The sequence below is a fragment of the Blennius ocellaris genome, assembly GCF_963422515.1.
Source record: "Blennius ocellaris genome assembly, chromosome: 1".
NCBI classification, from domain to species: Eukaryota; Metazoa; Chordata; class Actinopteri; order Blenniiformes; family Blenniidae; genus Blennius; species Blennius ocellaris.
The window spans coordinates 33681859-33700823 of record NC_137650.1 but is presented as its reverse complement, the minus strand read 5'-3'; the positions used below and the strand labels follow the sequence as shown (position 1 = coordinate 33700823).

Genomic DNA, 18965 nt, shown 5'->3' with positions numbered 1-18965 from the left:
ATGTTGTAATCCAGGATCATTATCTTTAGTTTTCCTTATTTCTGTTTTCCTTCGCAGTTTGTTTTTCCCTCTTCTTCTTCGTCGGTTATGAGGCACTTCCAGAAACCCAAGCAACCAATCAGAATTCAACACCCGCCCCAAATTTCTGTGATTGGTGGACAACCGTGTCTGTCACATTTGGGCTTTGCACATTTTGAGCGAGCGCACAGCAGAACTTGAGCGCGGACGTGGAGAGATTTGAGCGAGCGAGAGAGAGAGAGGTTGAGCGCGAGAGAGAGAGAGGTTGAGCGCGAGAGAGAGAGGTTGAGCGCGAGAGAGAGAGAGGTTGAGCACGCAGAGGAAGAATCTGAGCGCAGAAATTATTTTTGAGCGCGCAATCTCAAGTTTGTCTTTGCGCAATTTAAATATTTCCACAAAATGTTATTAGTGTGCTTGCACAATAAATTTTTTTGCGCTCAAATTTTCCCATCGCTCACTCAGAATTTTGGCACAAATATAACCCCATACTAAAGCACAAAATTGCACCGAATAATTGAAGAAGCAAATGTAAAAATAGTCTCCATTTAAGCCTCCAGAGACCAACATCAGTGTACACAATGTGTTTGACTTCTGCCTTTAATGACTGAACATCTACTGTGTGAATCGCATCAGAGCTGCAGAGCCACAACACAGTTTTTTTTACCCCTCGTTATTTTGATTTAGAGGAGCAATGGTGGCGACTCTGGAGTCTGGGAGAGGTAATCGGCGGGTCTATCCCATATTTTCTGCCCTTAATTGAAAGAAGTGAGTGAAGTACAGACAGTAGAGCTGAGGGCTGAAGTAGAAACAGCCGTTTTATCACTTGGCAACCCTTGATTTCATGGAAAACTAAACTGTTAGGAATAGGATTCACTGTTAATCTAGACGTTGTATGTGTATATCAGTGTGGAAGTATAAAAGTATGCATGTCTCAATAAATGTGTGCACATTGGACAAAGATTTCTTTTGTGTATATTCATTTATTTACAAGGGGTTTATATATATATATCTATTTATAAAAATACATAAATAATTTTTCTGGTAATTTCCTACTTATTACGGAAGTGTATTGCATTCACATGAAAAAAAATGGACTGTTTTCTGAATTAATGACATAATTATGAGATAAAATAAATGATATATTAAAAAAATGGCTGTTTTTCTTGATTTATGAGATGCTATTTTCTGAAGTCCAATTATTTTTATAGATTTTATCTCATAATTTTGAGATAATTATGTCATTAATTCAGAAAAACAGAGTCGTTTTTAAAATTTTTCACGTGAACGCAATACACTTCCTTAACTTACATATGAGTTACGATTTTGCAGGAGATTTGACCGTATAATTATTTTGTATCTTTTATATTTGTCTGTATCTCTTTTAATAGTGCATGAAGATAAACATAAGTGTTATCATTTATTCTAGTGATTATCAAGGGAATTTAAATTTTTTTCCAGGACTGGAGGTGATCAATATTTCAGACCGTGTCCCGCTGAATAATAATATCATAAACGCAACGCGACGTCAAATTGACTCATCAACAGCAGCAATTAAAATGTTCTCCATGAGTGCCTTTGGGACTGAACGTACCCGCGGAGGCGTTCAAAGCCGGAATACCAGGAAATGTTTACGTCTCGTCGTTAACGCCTCCCCGACTCCAAATAACTCAAAACTGACCCTCAAGTCCAGATATGAGCCGTCTGGATTCGTGAGACATTATTCACGACATTTTTTTTTTTTTTATCTTCTGTGATTTGCAGTCTGGACATTGAAGTCTTTTGTTTGTGAGTGTCCGCCCCTCTGATGGTGACCTTCGACCATTCCACATAAAATAACACCTACAGATCAAACCTCCGAGGCAGCAGACGGACGGAGGCCTGTGGAGAAAACATAAGGGACGTACAATCCAGCCTTTGTCCCGCGGCAAAGACGCAGGGACGGGACAGACGGGCTTTGGGGTGGGGGGGAAAGGTCAAGTTTCAAAAAGAAACCAACTGAAGCAGGTTAATTGCTGTAAGAGCTGCTGGTGGTCGGTTGTACTGCATTTAGAATCACAATCTTTACCAGGCTAATGCCACTGAGGCCGTTATGACATTTCAACAAAGCTTTCATAGAATATACGTTGACGTCAATTATGTCGGGGGTTTTTATCCCCCGCCGTGGCTGATAGGCCCCGAAGGGGGATCTTGAAACAGTCTCCGTACGTCCGTACGTCCGTCCGTCCGTTCGAACGTTTCTACCTATATCTCGGCAACCCCTGGGCCCACAGTGACCAAACTTCACATGTGGATACAGCTCAGAGGGGGAAGGGATACTATGGTGACCTTGACCTAATTTGCATATTAAGTAGGTCACAGGGTCACGAAGTGCTTAAAAACACATTTTGGGCTCTGGAGGCCTAGGTTTTTGAGCTAGGGCTCTGAAATGTTATACACACATGATACACACTCCAGGGATAACCTCCAGTACACCAAGTGACCTGACCTTGACCTTGAAGATTGGTAGGGTCTGAAGTTTGCTCGTCACGGTTGCACAATACATGTATTTTCATATAAACATTTCTCCTCATTTCTCAGCAGTTCCTGGGCCCACAGTCACCAAACTTCACACATGGACACTCCACCTGGGGAGAAGGGGCACCATGGTGATCATGACCTAATTTGCATATCAGGTCACAGGGTCACTAAGTGCATAAAAACACCTTTTGGGCTCTGGAGACGTATTTTGACATAGCTTATGAAGAAGACCTTTCAGATTCTACATAATTATCTACTAGGACCCATGGAACACCCTCTAGTGTACCAAGTGTGCTGCCTTAGAGCTGGCTTTGTGAGAAAATATAAAGCCCTCCGGCGGGGGATTAGCCCAGCAACGGCCTTCTTGTTTTATTTAGCTGTGGTGTGGGGAGTGGAAGAGCCATTTTGTCGGGTATGATGAAATTGGCTTTTTATTTATTTTTATACCATTTTTCATTGTTTCATCTAATTTTAATTGTTCCTTCGGCGACATAAATAAACAAATCAAATAATGAACATGTTCAATATTTTAAAAAAATGCTGGAGCGTGTGATCTGCCCGAGAGCAGCAGGGGGCGTGACGTCATGAATGCCAGGCTGAAAACAACACAGCGGCTGCAGCCAAGGCCAGAAAGTGCCTGACTTGTTAATGCCCGACTTCATGATTTTATACGATATTAATTAATTGGGAAATACCAGCGGACCAGCACGGCACTGTGATCGCTCAGTTTCACTTCCATTATTCCTCATTGCGCTTCATTAATTTTATATTTCACATCAGTTTTGTTTTGAGGCCGTTCCCCCCGTGTGAATGCATTTTGTGTCGGAATATTAATTCCTCACCGTGACAGCAGAGTAGATGTGCGCTCCATAAACTCACGTTTCTGCAGAGCAGAGCATTATTATTAATTTCATTATGACAGACAAACCCTCGTGGAACTAAACAGACTTGGAACAAGTCAAGAACAAAAGACATCCTTCAAAAAGATCGCTCTAAACACTCCGTCTCTGTTCCACTGCGCTCTGAGTTCTCCAAGTGGGCGGGACAATCCACGGAACCAATCAGGATATTCGTTTTCCAAGAAATCTGATTGGTCATTCTCTGCTCCGGAGCTAAACGTCAAGAGTACCGGGGTGATTTATCCTCCGTGAGTAATCCTGAAGTTACTTCCATAAAACAAAATCCTGAGTCGTAACATTGACCCGGGGTTTGATTTGTGGTTGGTTCCATGCACATGCCGTGTTTCACACTGAAGTCACGTTAGACTACAAAACGATCAGCGTATTACACGCATCACGTGTCATCTGAGCACTGATCGCCACAATAAGTGAGTGTGGCGTGAGAATCGGGTGGGGGGGGGGGCTCGTCCTCCAACAGCCGCTTCAACTTCAACCAACTGAAGCCAAATACAAATCTGTGTTTATGAGCACCGGGTAACTTTGTCTCAATGGTCTCTCACACACACACACACACACACACACACACACACACACACACACACACACACACACACACACACACACACACACACACACACACACACACACACACACACACACACACACACACACACACACACACACACACACAACAAGACACCGGCTTTTATGTTGCCAACTAGTGTAAATATTAACCCGCAGCCCTTTTTCTCCCTGCCCCCCCCACCCAGTGGAGTCATGTAGCTGAACACCCACTCAATGAATTCCAGATGCTGAGAGCCGAGAAACTGGGGCAACGAGAGTGAAACATTTCAGATGCTCAACAAGCTTCTGCAGCAGCTGGCACACACACACACACACACACACACACACACACACACACACACACACACACACACACACACACACACACACACACACACACACACACACACACACACACACACACACACACACACACACACACACACACACACACACACACAGAGTAGTGGCTCTCTATAGCTTTCACTGAATCATGTGAATCTGAATTTCATCATATTGTTTATACCGTTTACACAACAGATTCATTTTTTTTTTAAAAGACTCTTAACTCGTAGCTAAAAACGGCTGTAAAATAAATGGCACAATTACACCATTTCATGAGAGAAAATACTGAAAGAAATACCAAAAGAGCAAAAAAAAACCCTGTTGAAATTAATCAAATTCCTAAAAAAAAAAAAAAAAACTGAAAAAATTAAGATGAAACTGCTAAAATGTATTCCAAAACAGCTGAAAATGTCACGAAATGCAACATAAAATACAGTTTCTGTATGTATACCCAAACTATATACACAAACATTTTTAGCTGCGTTATTTCCATTTTAAAAGGTTAAATGTGTTTAACATTGGAATTGGTGGAAAGCTACAAAAAGGCTCTTTTTGTCATTAGGTTTTTCAGAAATCTGATTTTGGTTCGTGGGCCTTATGTTTGACCCCCTGCTGTTCTCTGTCGAAGGTCGATCTGGCACAAACAGCATGAAAACGGACAAAACGGAAATGGCTTAAAGACTGCAAAATCCCAGCAACAATAGCAATAAAACTACCTTTACGTTTGTATACATACTGTCCTTGATGGGACCACATTGTTGTCGTACCATATTGTGCTGCATCGAGTTGTGGTGAAAGAAAATCAGGGCAATAATAAAAAGAAATTAAACGGCTAAAGTCCTGTTTTTCGTCCTGTGTAGATTTTATGAAATGAAAAGCACTGAGAGGAAATCTTTTATAAAAGCAGGCCCTTTGAGTGTTTGTCGAGGAGCATTAGTGTGAAAGTTGTGCTCTTGACACACATTATGCGTCCAACTGTGAATAACAGCCATTACAGCCATTTATCAGACGTACACATGTAGGCCTCTTAAAGGAAAACATATATAAGATAAGATAAAGGTGTATATAAGATATGTTTACACTCCATCTCCGCTTCGGATGCACGTCACTCAATCTAATTACTTTCAGCTGGAATTTGGTTCTCTTAACTTTAATTTGTTGGTACCCCTGCACTCACTACTTGACCTCTTTGTGCAAGTCAAGCAATGAGGACAATAAATCCAGACTCTGCAAGTCACTTAGACCAGACCAAGGGCCAAGAGCTTATATTTATGACCTTGAAAATGTGATCTGTGGGGGAAAAAGACACACCTAAAAAAGAAAGTAAATCAGAAAAAGGAGGGAAAGAAAAAATATAAAACATAGAAAATGGGAGAAAAGGACAAAAAAAGGGGATGGGAGGAAAATAGGAAAGATAAAAGGAAAATAAAATTGAGAAAAAAAATGGACAGAAAAGAGGAAAAAAGGAAAGAACAAAAAATAAAAAGAGAAAGAATGGAAAAAAGAATAGAAAAGATAAAAGAAATAAAGAGAGAACAAAGATAATAGGAAACAGGAAAAATAGAATTGTACAGAAATTCATTTAAAAAATGTCATACACACTGCACACATACACAAATAACACAAACTTGGACTTTCATATATACATTTAGGAGTTTTGTTGCGTTTGGCTATTTAATCATAAAACAAAGGAAAATAAACACAAACAAGATCAAAGTTGCTCAAGGGGGAACATCATATTACCTGATGACACAAAATCAATCTCAATCTATTAAGAGAAGCAATCCTACATTTATTAAAAACAAAACGGAGTAACAATGTCAAAGAAATGCACATAATACAGACTTTTGTTTGTGTTGAACCCTGTTGTGCTGCATTATGTAATAATGGTGAAATATGTAATAATTATTACAAAATGTAACAAGTCATTACAAGACGTAACGAGTCATTACAAAATATAACAAGTTATTACAAAATGTAACATGTTACTACAAAACGTAACGAGTCATTACAAAATGAACAAGTTATTACAAAATGTAATACGTTATTACAAAATGTAATACGTTTTGAGAAAACGTAACGAGTCATTACAAAACGTAATGAGTCATTACAAAATGTAACAAGTCACTACAAAACGTAACAAGTCATTACAAAATGTAACACGTCATTACAAAACGTAAAAAGTTATTACAAAACGTAAAAAGTTATTACAAAACATAACAAGTTTTTACAAAATGTAACAAGTCATTACAAAATGTAACAAGTCACTACAAAACGTAAAAAGTTATTACAAAACGTAAAAAGTTATTACAAAATGTAACAAGTCATTACAAAATGTAACAAGTCATTACAAAATGTAACAAGTTATTACAAAATGTAACAAGTTATTACAAAATGTAACAAGTTATTACAAAATGTAACAAGTTATTACAAAACGTAACAAGTCATTACAAAATGTAACAAGTTATTACAAAATGTAACAAGTCAATACAAAACGTAACAAGTTATTACAAAGTGTGGCATTATTACATAAAGAGTTGAAAATGTGTATTTGATGCGACGCTACAAACCCTCAAAGACAAACATGTACATGTGTAATTGACTCACTCGAGGAAGCGGGTGATGTACTGGCGGCTGCAGCGTGACCAGCGTGGCAGGGCGGTGCCGTACAGGAGCTGTGGAGACATGACGAAAGGTCGTTTCCCAATGGGTTCACAGTCATTACCGTTGCCATCATGCTGAATCCCAAAGCTGTGATATAAAAGCACATTCCAGAAGGAAGGAAAAAAAAACACAGAAAGGAGGCATGGAGTGAGTGAGCACGGCATGTAACATGTACATCAAAGCAGCAGTGTGCAACAACAACAACAACAACAACTGTACACAGTAGGTGAACTACACAAGGTAATGTTATTCCTTCAATGTGGGTGCTACACAATGTCCCTGCAACATACAAAAAAAAAATAAAAAATCACTGCACAGTCCTGATGAAAAAGACAGTGTGGGCCACCACTTTACTGCTGTTTCACACCCACACCTTCCAAAGGATGAAAATACAATCCCTGCAGTTTGAAAGGTGCAAATTGCTGATCGTTTCTCAAGTCCTTTTCTTATCCAGTGATTGACGGCTCAGTGTGATTTCCTTCTCTGCACATGCCACATGTAAGCGTTCCTATATTATGGCCCCATGTCTTCTTCCCTCCCTCCTCTTTGACTTTCCAGTTGGATTATTATACAATCAAAGTGACTCTTACATGTGTGTGTGTGTTATCTGTACATCTTAAAGCAGTGACTCCCAACCAGGACCAACTACACTCTCACGGTGTAGTTAGCATGCCAGGCCATGAGGTGGTGCTTTATTTTAATTTTTTTTATGAAACCAGACACACGTGGCGCAGAGAACAATGTAAACACCAACAGTGGGAGACATTCGTATGGACTGACGACCGAGTCGGATTGTTTTTAGAGTGACTCTCATGCACATTGATTTTGGCACGACGTCGGAATCCGCCGATAAATATGAAAAGATTAAACATTGGCATGAAGCACCGGCACGAAAGTCACAACTTTCCGCTGGGACTTTAAACAGACGGTATTAAAACGTGTCTTTTACTTGAGAACTAATGTTTCCCGATGATATACTGGAAAATAAAACTAAACAGTAATGTGGCTCCATGAAAATATTGCTGGACTGTTATTATTATTATTATTATTATTATTGATATTATAGGTTCTGAAGTCGAATCGACACAGAAGAGAAAACGTATTGTACCGGATCCTATTTCAAAATCTTGGTGTTAATTTGTGCACATTTGAATTTGATGAGATGAGTAAAATGTTCCAGAAGGTCAAATCTCACTCAAAAGGGAGCAAAACTTTGTGCCCATATTGATTTGACATTTTTAAAGAAATTCAGACCGAGAGCCATTGACAGCAGGCGGGCAAAGACCGCTGGGACATTTCTGGTTTCAGCGAGGGTACAAAAGAATACATCTCTGTTAGTTTTCATGTACAAAAGTACGACTGGATAAGAAACAGAAAGGAATTTCAGTGATTCTAAATGGTAATCAGTTGAGAATTGTGTCCGGGAGGGCAGTGCAGTGCAGACACAAAGGAACAAGCACAAATACAAAGGGAAACATGGTGAAAAGCAGGAATGCAGAAAGTCCCAACTGAGTGTGCTGGATCAAGATGAAGGAGGATTGAAAAGAACTTCTGACAGAAAAATGTAATCATCAGAAATGTCTATTGTTGTTGTGTGTCTTTGGAGTCGTACAAATATACAGACTCAGCAATTAAGATTTCATGACATGAGCGCGGCCCCCACCAAAGTCGCCTCAATAATGGCGTTTCTATACACACTCGTATTTGAAATCAATCAAAATTGTCCGTGCTGTGTAATGTTATGGCTGACGGGTACTACTTACATCGGACTGTGATGTTAAGCCTGAATTCTCCTGAACCAGATCTAGTCTACAGCTGCACGCTATTAATGCCAATTTGTCGCAATATACAGCGCGAGCGGTGCAGCCACACTCCGTACGCCGACAGATACGCACAGGAGATAATAACAACAACAACAATAATAATAATAATAATAAGGTGGTTTTTTTGGGATATGAATGGGAGACGAGAGATGAGATGTGTCATTGTTTGAAGCATCGTTTCTTGAGAGTGGTGCTTATGGCAGCTGGTTTGAATGGAGGAGGAACAGTTCCAGTGGGGAGGAGGACTGGATTGTGGAGGTTATTGTCGACGGCAGAGAAAGGAGGCAGGCTCTGACAGGTGGAGGGGGGGAGGAGAAGGCCGAGGCGACAGGTGGTGGGCTTTGGTTTCTGGATAAGGGTTTGTTATTTAGGAGAGAGAGGGGGGGGGGGGGGGGGGGGTGTGTGAAGGGAGAGACGAGGTGGATGAGACAGGAAGGGAGAGCAGGAGAGCAAAGGTTTGGAGGGGAGATATTGGGCTTCTGCTGTGTGTTGTGGATTTTTGTATTGATGAATGGCAGGAGGGATCACAGTGGGAGGCTGCATGCAGGTGCAGCAGCTTGTTGCCCAGGGAGACCGGGGTGCGGGTGTTCTCTGCTCCTGAACCGATTACTGTAATATGCTAATTTAGCTGCAGTCTTTTGTGAAGGGTGAGTCCATTTTCATATTTCCTTTGTGAAGGCTCCTTTGCTTTGAGGAGGTGTAAGTCCTGGGTGTAGCAAGGACTGGAGCGAGTTTTCCTCCAGAGTGTCATGACTCCCAGTCCATATTCTCCTGGCACTTGGTACTTTTATTTTGATAGTCACTGTAATAACAATCCAACTTGGTAGTTTTTTATTTTGAAAGTCACTGTAATAACAATCCAACTTGGTAGTTTTTTATTTTGACAGTCACTGTAATAACAATCCAACTTGGTAGTTTTTTAATTTTGACAGTCACTGTAATAACAATCCAACTTGGTAGTTTTATTTTGACAGTCACTGTAAAAACAATCCAACTTGGTAGTTTTTTAATTTTGACAGTCACTGTAATAACAATCCAACTTGGTAGTTTTATTTTGACAGTCACTGTAAAAACAATCCAACTTGGTAGTTTTTTAATTTTGACAGTCACTGTAAAAACAATCCAACTTGGTAGTTTTTTAATTTTGACAGTCACTGTAAAAACAATCCAACTTGGTAGTTTTATTTTGACAGTCACTGTAAAAACAATCCAACTTGGTAGTTTTTTATTTTGATAGTCACTGTAATAACAATCCAACTTAGTAGTTTTTTATTTTGACAGTCACTGTAATAACAATCCAACTTGGTAGTTTTTTAATTTTGACAGTCACTGTAAAAACAATCCAACTTGGTAGTTTTATTTTGACAGTCACTGCAAAAACAATCCAACTTGGTAGTTTTATTTTGACAGTCACTGTAATAACAATCCAACTTGGTAGTTTTATTTTGACAGTCACTGTAATAACAATCCAACTTGGTAGTTTTTTATTTTGACAGTCACTGTAATAACAATCCAACTTGGTAGTTTTTTATTTTGACAGTCACTGTAATAACAATCCAACTTGGTCATTTTTTATTTTGACAGTCACTGTAATAACAATCCAACTTGGTAGTTTTATTTTGACAGTCACTGTAATAACAATCCAACTTGGTAGTTTTTTATTTTGACAGTCACTGTAATAAAAATCCAACTTGGTAGTTTTATTTTGACAGTCACTGTAATAACAATCCAACTTGGTAGTTTTATTTTGACAGTCACTGTAATAACAATCCAACTTGGTAGTTTTTTATTTTGACAGTCACTGTAATAACAATCCAACTTGTTAGTTTTATTTTGAAAGTCACTGTAATAACAATCCAACTTGGTAGTTTTTTATTTTGACAGTCACTGTAATAACAATCCAACTTGGTAGTTTTATTTTGATAGTCACTGTAATAACAATCCAACTTGGTAGTTTTTTATTTTGACAGTAACTGTAATAACAATCCAACTTGGTAGTTTTTTATTTTGATAGTCACTGTAATAACAATCCAACTTAGTAGTTTTTTATTTTGACAGTCACTGTAATAACAATCCAACTTGGTAGTTTTTTAATTTTGACAGTCACTGTAAAAACAATCCAACTTGGTAGTTTTATTTTGACAGTCACTGTAAAAACAATCCAACTTGGTAGTTTTATTTTGACAGTCACTGTAAAAACAATCCAACTTGGTAGTTTTATTTTGACAGTCACTGTAATAACAATCCAACTTGGTAGTTTTTTATTTTGACAGTCACTGTAATAACAATCGAACTTGGTAGTTTTTTATTTTGACAGTCACTGTAATAACAATCCAACTTGTTAGTTTTATTTTGAAAGTCACTGTAATAACAATCCAACTTGGTAGTTTTTTATTTTGACAGTCACTGTAATAACAATCCAACTTGGTAGTTTTATTTTGATAGTCACTGTAATAACAATCCAACTTGGTAGTTTTCTATTTTGACAGTCACTGTAATAACAATCCAACTTGGTAGTTTTATTTTGTCAGTCACTGTAATAACAATCCAACTTGGTAGTTTTATTTTGACAGTCACTGTAATAACAATCCAACTTGGTAGTTTTTTTATTTTGACAGTCACTGTAATAACAATCCAACTTGGTAGTTTTATTTTGACAGTCACTGTAATAACAATCCAACTTGGTAGTTTTTTTTATTTTGACAGTCACTGTAGTAACAATCCAACTTGGTAGTTTTTTTTATTTTGACAGTCACTGTAATAACAATCCAACTTGGTAGTTTTTTTATTTTGACAGTCACTGTAATAACAATCCAACTTGGTAGTTTTTTTATTTTGACAGTCACTGTAATAACAATCCAACTTGGTAGTTTTTTTTTATTTTGACAGTCACTGTAATAACAATCCAACTTGGTAGTTTTATTTTGACAGTCACTGTAAAAACAATCCAACTTGGTAGTTTTTTTTAATTTTGACAGTCACTGTAAAAACAATCCAACTTGGTAGTTTTTTAATTTTGACAGTCACTGTAAAAACAATCCAACTTGGTAGTTTTTTAATTTTGACAGTCACTGTAAAAACAATCCAACTTGGTAGTTTTATTTTGACAGTCACTGTAAAAACAATCCAACTTGGTAGTTTTATTTTGACAGTCACTGTAAAAACAATCCAACTTGGTAGTTTTATTTTGACAGTCACTGTAATAACAATCCAACTTGGTAGTTTTATTTTGACAGTCACTGTAATAACAATCCAACTTGGTAGTTTTATTTTGACAGTCACTGTAATAACAATCCAACTTGGTCATTTTATTTTGACAGTCACTGTAATAACAATCCAACTTGGCAGTTTTTTATTTTGACAGTCACTGTAATAACAATCCAACTTGGTAGTTTTTTATTTTGACAGTCACTGTAATAACAATCCAACTTGGTAGTTTTATTTTGACAGTCACTGTAATAACAATCCAACTTGGTAGTTTTATTTTGACAGTCACTGTAATAACAATCCAACTTGGTCATTTTATTTTGACAGTCACTGTAATAACAATCCAACTTGGCAGTTTTTTATTTTGACAGTCACTGTAATAACAATCCAACTTGGTAGTTTTTTATTTTGACAGTCACTGTAATAACAATCCAACTTGGTCGTTAGTCCACATAAATGTCCGTGTACTCTCATTGTTAATGTTTATAGTGTATTGTTCTCTGTGCGTATGTGTGTGGTTTAATAAAAAAAAAAAAAACACCAGGGTTTAGTTGTTTTGTTTTACTCTTTTTTTCCTCCCCCAACATTGATTTCAGCGTCTCGACTGTTTCGGTGAAAACTGACATTGTTTTCAAAATGTCGCCATGCAAACAACAAAACTTTTCTGAAAACAAACAAATAAAAAAAAAAAAAGACACGTTTCACTTGAAACATTGTGGATGTATACGGGGCGTAATGTTGGTCAGAAAACATAAATCACAAACAAGCAGAAGCTTGTTGTTAAGACCGTTAAAGAGCTGGACGGCCTTCTGAAGGCTGAGCCTCGCCCCGTCCTCCTGGTGGGACTTCAGGGAACCGGTATTCTCCGCAGGGCTCCACTCCGTCCTCCACTTGCTAACGTGTTCAACACAATACAATCCCCGCGTGCAGGAGAGGCCTGATGCCAATCGTACGCTCGCTGATGGAGAACGCGGACAAAGGGAAACCAACAGGTACTCAAAGTCCTTCATTCCCTCTGCCGTAAAGCTTTTACACAGTCTACACTCATTTTAAAACTTTTTAAATTTCAATGACTATAAATATCTTGACAATATTAAACACTATTTATCTACTTTTATTACAGTTTCTTTTTTTTTTGCGATGTCTTCTTAAATGCTTGTCAATAAATCAATATATCTTGCTGGTTTATTGATTTCTTACGTTGTGACATTTCCCTGTTGCTGATTCCTGACAGACCAATGCATGCATGCGTATGTACAACTGGCAACTACAAATTAATTACCCCTTGTGGGATAAATAAAAGTGTCTGAATGTGAATCTGGACCTGATTACGGACTAATTGTTCCGGGTTGATGTTTGAGCGACTTCAGCCTCAGCGAGACGAGAATCTGCCCCTTGATCTAAATACATGGAAGGAGGGGGAGAATACAGAGGAAGCCAAGGCGATGTCATTTGACGGCTCAGATAATTTGGTTTCATATCAACAGTCAACAAAGACTACATGAATTCCATTCAAATGAGCTTGAAAGAGTGACAGTTTCCATTATTTTGCTGGAAGCTGATAAAGCTGGAGTCCATTTACGTGCTTTAACCGAATGCGCATAACAACCTAAATAAACAATTAGAGTGCAAATGGTAAATCAAAGCAGCCGGCGTGTTAATCTCTTGTCGAGATTACCTTTTTGAAAGCAGCTTTTACATGTTTATATGTGATTGACTTCATTAATTCCGCCCGTGATGGAGTCATTACAGTGAGAACATTTCATCGGAAAAGCTAATAGAAATGTGGGATGACATTGAAAGAACAAAACATGGTGAATGAACACAACAACTCAAAGTAAAGAGAGAAATGTTCATGTAATGTAAACAGATACTAAAGAGTCAACAATTTCCTGTGTCTGTTTAGACCTTAGAAACTCCTCCGGTTTGCACGAAAATGTTAAAATATCGTTTATACATTTTGTTTCAGGAAAGTTTCACACTAACATGGCAATTCGTTATAAACATGAACAATGGGAGACCACAATGGGACATTCTAGTGGACAGACGACCAAGTTGGATTGTTATCACAGTGACTGTCAAAATAAAAGTACCAAGTGCCAAGAGAATATGGACTGTGAGTCATGACATACTGGAGAATTCTTTTATTTTTTAATTGTCTATCTACTGAGCATGTGCAGAATAACTATTTATTACAGTGTTTCAGAAAAGTTGCATTTTCCACCGTTTCCATGGAGACCGAGTTGGAGTGATTTTCCAAAAGTTTAGTTTACCCCCATTTCAATGGCGACAGAATCAGAGCATTTTCAAAAAGTTGTGTTTTCCCCTCTGTTTACATGAAGCCGAGACCGAGCATTTTCAATAAGTACCATTTTGCCTGTTTCCATGGAGACAGAACAGTTTCAAAAAGTCCCACACGGAGACCGACTCCACCTTGAGTGAACCACAAGACCACGTAGGTTTTGAGTTTTCACTTAAAAAAACGTTGGGCCTTCAATTCCGGGTTGCATTTCTTACATGCATATCAACATTTTTCGAAACCTTTCGCGTCAATATATTTTCAAGAATTTTACAGATAAGATTGTCTCTAATTACATGTAAAACGTTCACTTCTTTACATTGGTGCTGAAGAGGATCTCTAGTTCGGAGGTCAAAGCCCCCTGGAGACGGTGCCGAGTGTTTCTTACTTGTGTCCCATCTCGTGAGCCACGGTGAAGGCCAGGGGGAGGCCCGTGTCCTCGCTGATGCTGCAGCTGCGATGCGGCTGACACATCCCCGCCACGTGGGACAGACCCAGAGTCTCACAGGGCAAGTTGACGGTGGTGCAGATGTCCTTCCTTCGGGGACGGAATACAGGCACGTGTTCAATTTCATGCATCAGACGTATATAAAAAAAAAAATTAAAAAGGCCACATTGTTCATCCGGAATAGCAATTAATTTGTCTCTTGTGACTGTGGAATCTAATTTAAAAGGAATACGTGGAGGTGGAACGAGCATTTATTTGATCGGAGTGATTTGAAGGTTCTTTAAAGAGAATCAAAGTTTTAAAAAAAATTGTTTATTTTCTTTAAATCCTGGTAATTCACAATATTTTTCAATGAGAAATGAATTACGATCCAGTATTTGGCCAAGAGATTGGTACTCCAACTTGTTGTGTAATCCAAGAGGACAGGGTGAGTTCAGGGTTAATTGCATTAGTTCTCCGGTGAGTTGCTCCCGGCAGTGCTTATTATCTGATGTGTTCTCAGTACAGTGACGTGACGTGACAGTGAAACATGCAGTTGAGACCACAGACAGGGTTATAATTGTATACAATTAAAGTTGGTACAATGTGCACGGAATTTTATGACTTGATTATCTTTCAATAAATATCACATAAAACATTTAAACTGGAACTAATGCATTTTGTAAACCATGTCAATATGCGGCAACTCACTACAACATGTGGTAGAATTTCTTACATAATGTTTCAACAATGAAGTGAAAAAGTATTGCATTTTACCGAGATATGAGCTATTAGAGAGAGAGAGAGAGAGAGAGAGAGATGAACCACAAGAAAAAGTGAAAGAGAGAGCAAGAGAGGAATACAAATTCATTTAAAAAAGACAGATTGAGGTTATAAAGGAGAGAGAAACAGAGAAGTAGAGAAGGAAAGCGAAAAACACATTGATAATAATGAGAAGAAGAAAACACAGTGAGATAAAAGGATATATATACAAAGAAATAACAGAAAGAGGGAGGGATGAAGATAAATTGAGATGAAGAAACAGAAAGATAGAGTGAGCCAAGCAAATGAACAAATAGTAGATAAGAAGAGAAATAATTTGTGGCCAAAAGGCAAAAAGATGTTGATAAAGAGCAATTCAGACTCAAACGGAGAAAAATATGAAGGATGAAGAAAAAGCAAGAGATGAAAAGAGAGAAAACGATTAAATGATTACAAACCGTTATTCAACTTAAACACATCCACAAACATCTCTTGTACTATTGTATTATTATGTATTAGATTTTTTTTTAATCCATCTGAATCAACTCAAAGATTCTTTTTACATTTCTGAACCCACTTCCTGTCTTTGATGTGCCGTAAAGACCGACACAGATGGATGCTCACACCACAACCTGTTTCTGTGCCTCTCACCCAGAAACAGGAATGAAAGCAGAGCAGATGGCGAGGAAGAGGAGGACGAAGAGCGGAGTGAAAGACCTGCGCTGACATGAACATCAAACGCAGGAAAAGCGTCCGACGGAAAGATGAAGAGATGAAAGAGACTCATCAAAAAGCAGAAGGACAAGAGTCGGATCAGGGGCTATAAAGACGAGATGGACAACCCCGGCCCTTCTTTTCAAACCTTCCGAGACCATTTCTCCTTTTCAGGCTTGGACACCGCATGTCTTCTCGTCGGTCTTTCCAATTACCTTTCATTACCCCCATTTATCGTCTTTCGCCATCGAGAAAACACCCCTTTGATTTTACAACCTGGCAGAATCACGTTCTATGACTATTAAATGGGAGTAAAACCATGAAGTTGTCAAAGAGGTTCCACGGTTTGCCTTTTTTTTTTCTTCTCTCGCCTCTTTTCTAAATTCACATCTGTTTTGTCTCTGCGGGCGTCTTGAAGATGTTTCTGCTTAACATCAGTCACAAGCGTCAATGATCCGGTTTAGAAGCCAACGAACAGAACAAGGCGGAACAGCCTGTACATGTGATAATGTCAGATAACAATAACCCGAGACATCTCTCATCTCTACGCTTCGTCAAAGCCGATGTACTCTTTGATCCACTTTCATATCAGACATTCTATATAAAACGCATCAAAACTGTGCATCCAATCGTCTTGTTAGCAATAAAAGTCTTGTAACAAAGCCTGTGTCAACCGAGGAGCGGCGGCTTAAAGGGCCCCCACCACCACCGCTCCTGTTCTGTATGATTATTTGGCAATCACAGAAAACGGCGGGCTCTTCTATTGATGTGCACGCTGCAGCACGGGGCTCCCGCCAAGCAACAACACAAATCTCATTAAGGGTTGGCTCTGTTGCGACCGCTACAAATGGACGACGTTTTTTTTTTAAACGAATCCTAATGCGCTCCTCGCCGTCTTAAATGTTTCTTGGTGCAACAGCTGAATAAAAACCAACGATTATTCTTAGTGTGGATTTTCAGCACGGCAAAAATTGGCAGAACATTGGGATCTTCCGATAAAGCAAAGCCCAGTTTATCTGTACTGCGTCGTTCGTACGCCAGGCCATTCAAAGTGCTCCACGAAGGCAAAGCAATACATAAAATTACATTAAAATCATGGAAATTAAACAAAATAACACGCATTTAAAAGACAAAAAGCAATTATAACAGGGGAATAAAGAATTTTTTCCATAATCGAGCAGCCCTACGATGTAGTACAGGTTTTGGTGTGTTAACACTGATAAGAGTTGTGGATAGTACTAGTTGGAATTTCTGACCTCATAAAGATTATGTTGGGTTTTGGTTGTTTGTAAATAAACATAACCCCGCCCCCTATTTTATCCACAAAGGAAACAACGTAAAAAAAAAAAAAAATTGGATTGGTTTAAATTTGGGGTGTAAAACACATTTTAGTTCAGGGGCCACATCTTGATCAGTCAATAGTGCCGTAATAACCTTAAAATTTAAACTTAAAATTTTTTTCTGTTGCATTACGGTGTGTTTTTATCACACCGACATTACGTGAATAAGCGATATACCGTGACGGTTCTCGCTGAAAGCAGGTACACTGTGGCACCGAAGCAGTTCTGCTAATTGCGACGTGAAGTGTAATTTACGAGAAACGGCACGGTGGGATTGAATCCTGATTACCTGGTGAGGAGGACGGCCACGTCGTGGTGCAGCGGGTGCTCGTCGCCCTTCATGTTCAGCTTCTTCTGCCACTTGCAGAAGCTGTTCAGGCTGTTGTCTGCGTGGTGCGTGATCTTTAAGTCGTCCTGTCGAGGCCACAATAGACGAAAATGAGAAAAATCACACACTTCAGTAAAGCTGCTGAGCGGCGAATGCACAGCGATCGCGGTCGACAGCTTGGGCTTTGGCCAGTAAAACGTCGATCTCCACCTCTGCCTCCAACATTTTTCAGACGTGATCCCAGATTTTATGTACGTGATTTTATTTAGTTGAATTTTATGGATGTAAATGAATTTTATTTGGGGATTTCAAGAGATTTTTTTAGGAACAATACCGCATTACAAACGTATTAAAGCTTTAATGCCAAAGTACTGTCACAGTGATGGGAATCTGTTTATGGAACGCACTTCAGGAACTCTCATGGCATTCAAGAAACACAAAAAAGCTGTAATGTAATGTTTCTGTAACGGCCATGCTTCATCACTACCAGTATTTTATTTATTTTTTCTATTACCACATATTTTGCCATGGCTTAAATGACCGTCTGCCGAAGAGTTTGTTGTCTTGTTTATATGCTTAAATGATACTGCACTACAGCTTTACAAATGTTGTAATATGAGTGATGATAATTTGTAAAGCTTGAAATATGAATGAACACTTTTGTTAAAAAAAGAATGAAAAATAGATTTTAATGTAAAAATGTTAGATATTTGATGAAAGCAAACATGACAATTACAACAGTTATCGTTCTTATTTTTTAATAATTTTTGAGGTATATTGTAAGGACTGCATTGTGTAATAGATTTAAAGGTATTGAAAGGAAAACTAAGGGGCAGGTCTTATAAGATTGATCGTCTCTTCTGCTCATTTTCATTCAAAATGTGTTCAATTGGACGTTTTGTTGCTTCGCCTGTTTGTTTTTAATGTATCTTTAATTTTGAATTAAATAAAGAATTACAAAATCAATCAATCAATGTTGAATAAACATTGAGATGTCTGAAGAATCAATGTTTGTAAATTGCTATATTAGTCAAATAATGGCAAAATAATGAATCATC

The 18965-nt window shown here is 38.3% G+C and overlaps 1 protein-coding gene across 1 annotated transcript in view; it reads right to left on the bottom strand.

The window, feature by feature from the left end:
* adamts7 (a disintegrin-like and metallopeptidase (reprolysin type) with thrombospondin type 1 motif, 7) overlaps positions 1–18965 on the bottom strand; it is a 101373-nt gene that overhangs the window by 44662 nt on the left and 37746 nt on the right. The window contains 3 exon segments of the mRNA XM_080499087.1: positions 6951–7094; positions 14725–14874; positions 17869–17993. Coding sequence (XP_080355213.1) covers positions 6951–7094; positions 14725–14874; positions 17869–17993 — 419 coding nt within the window.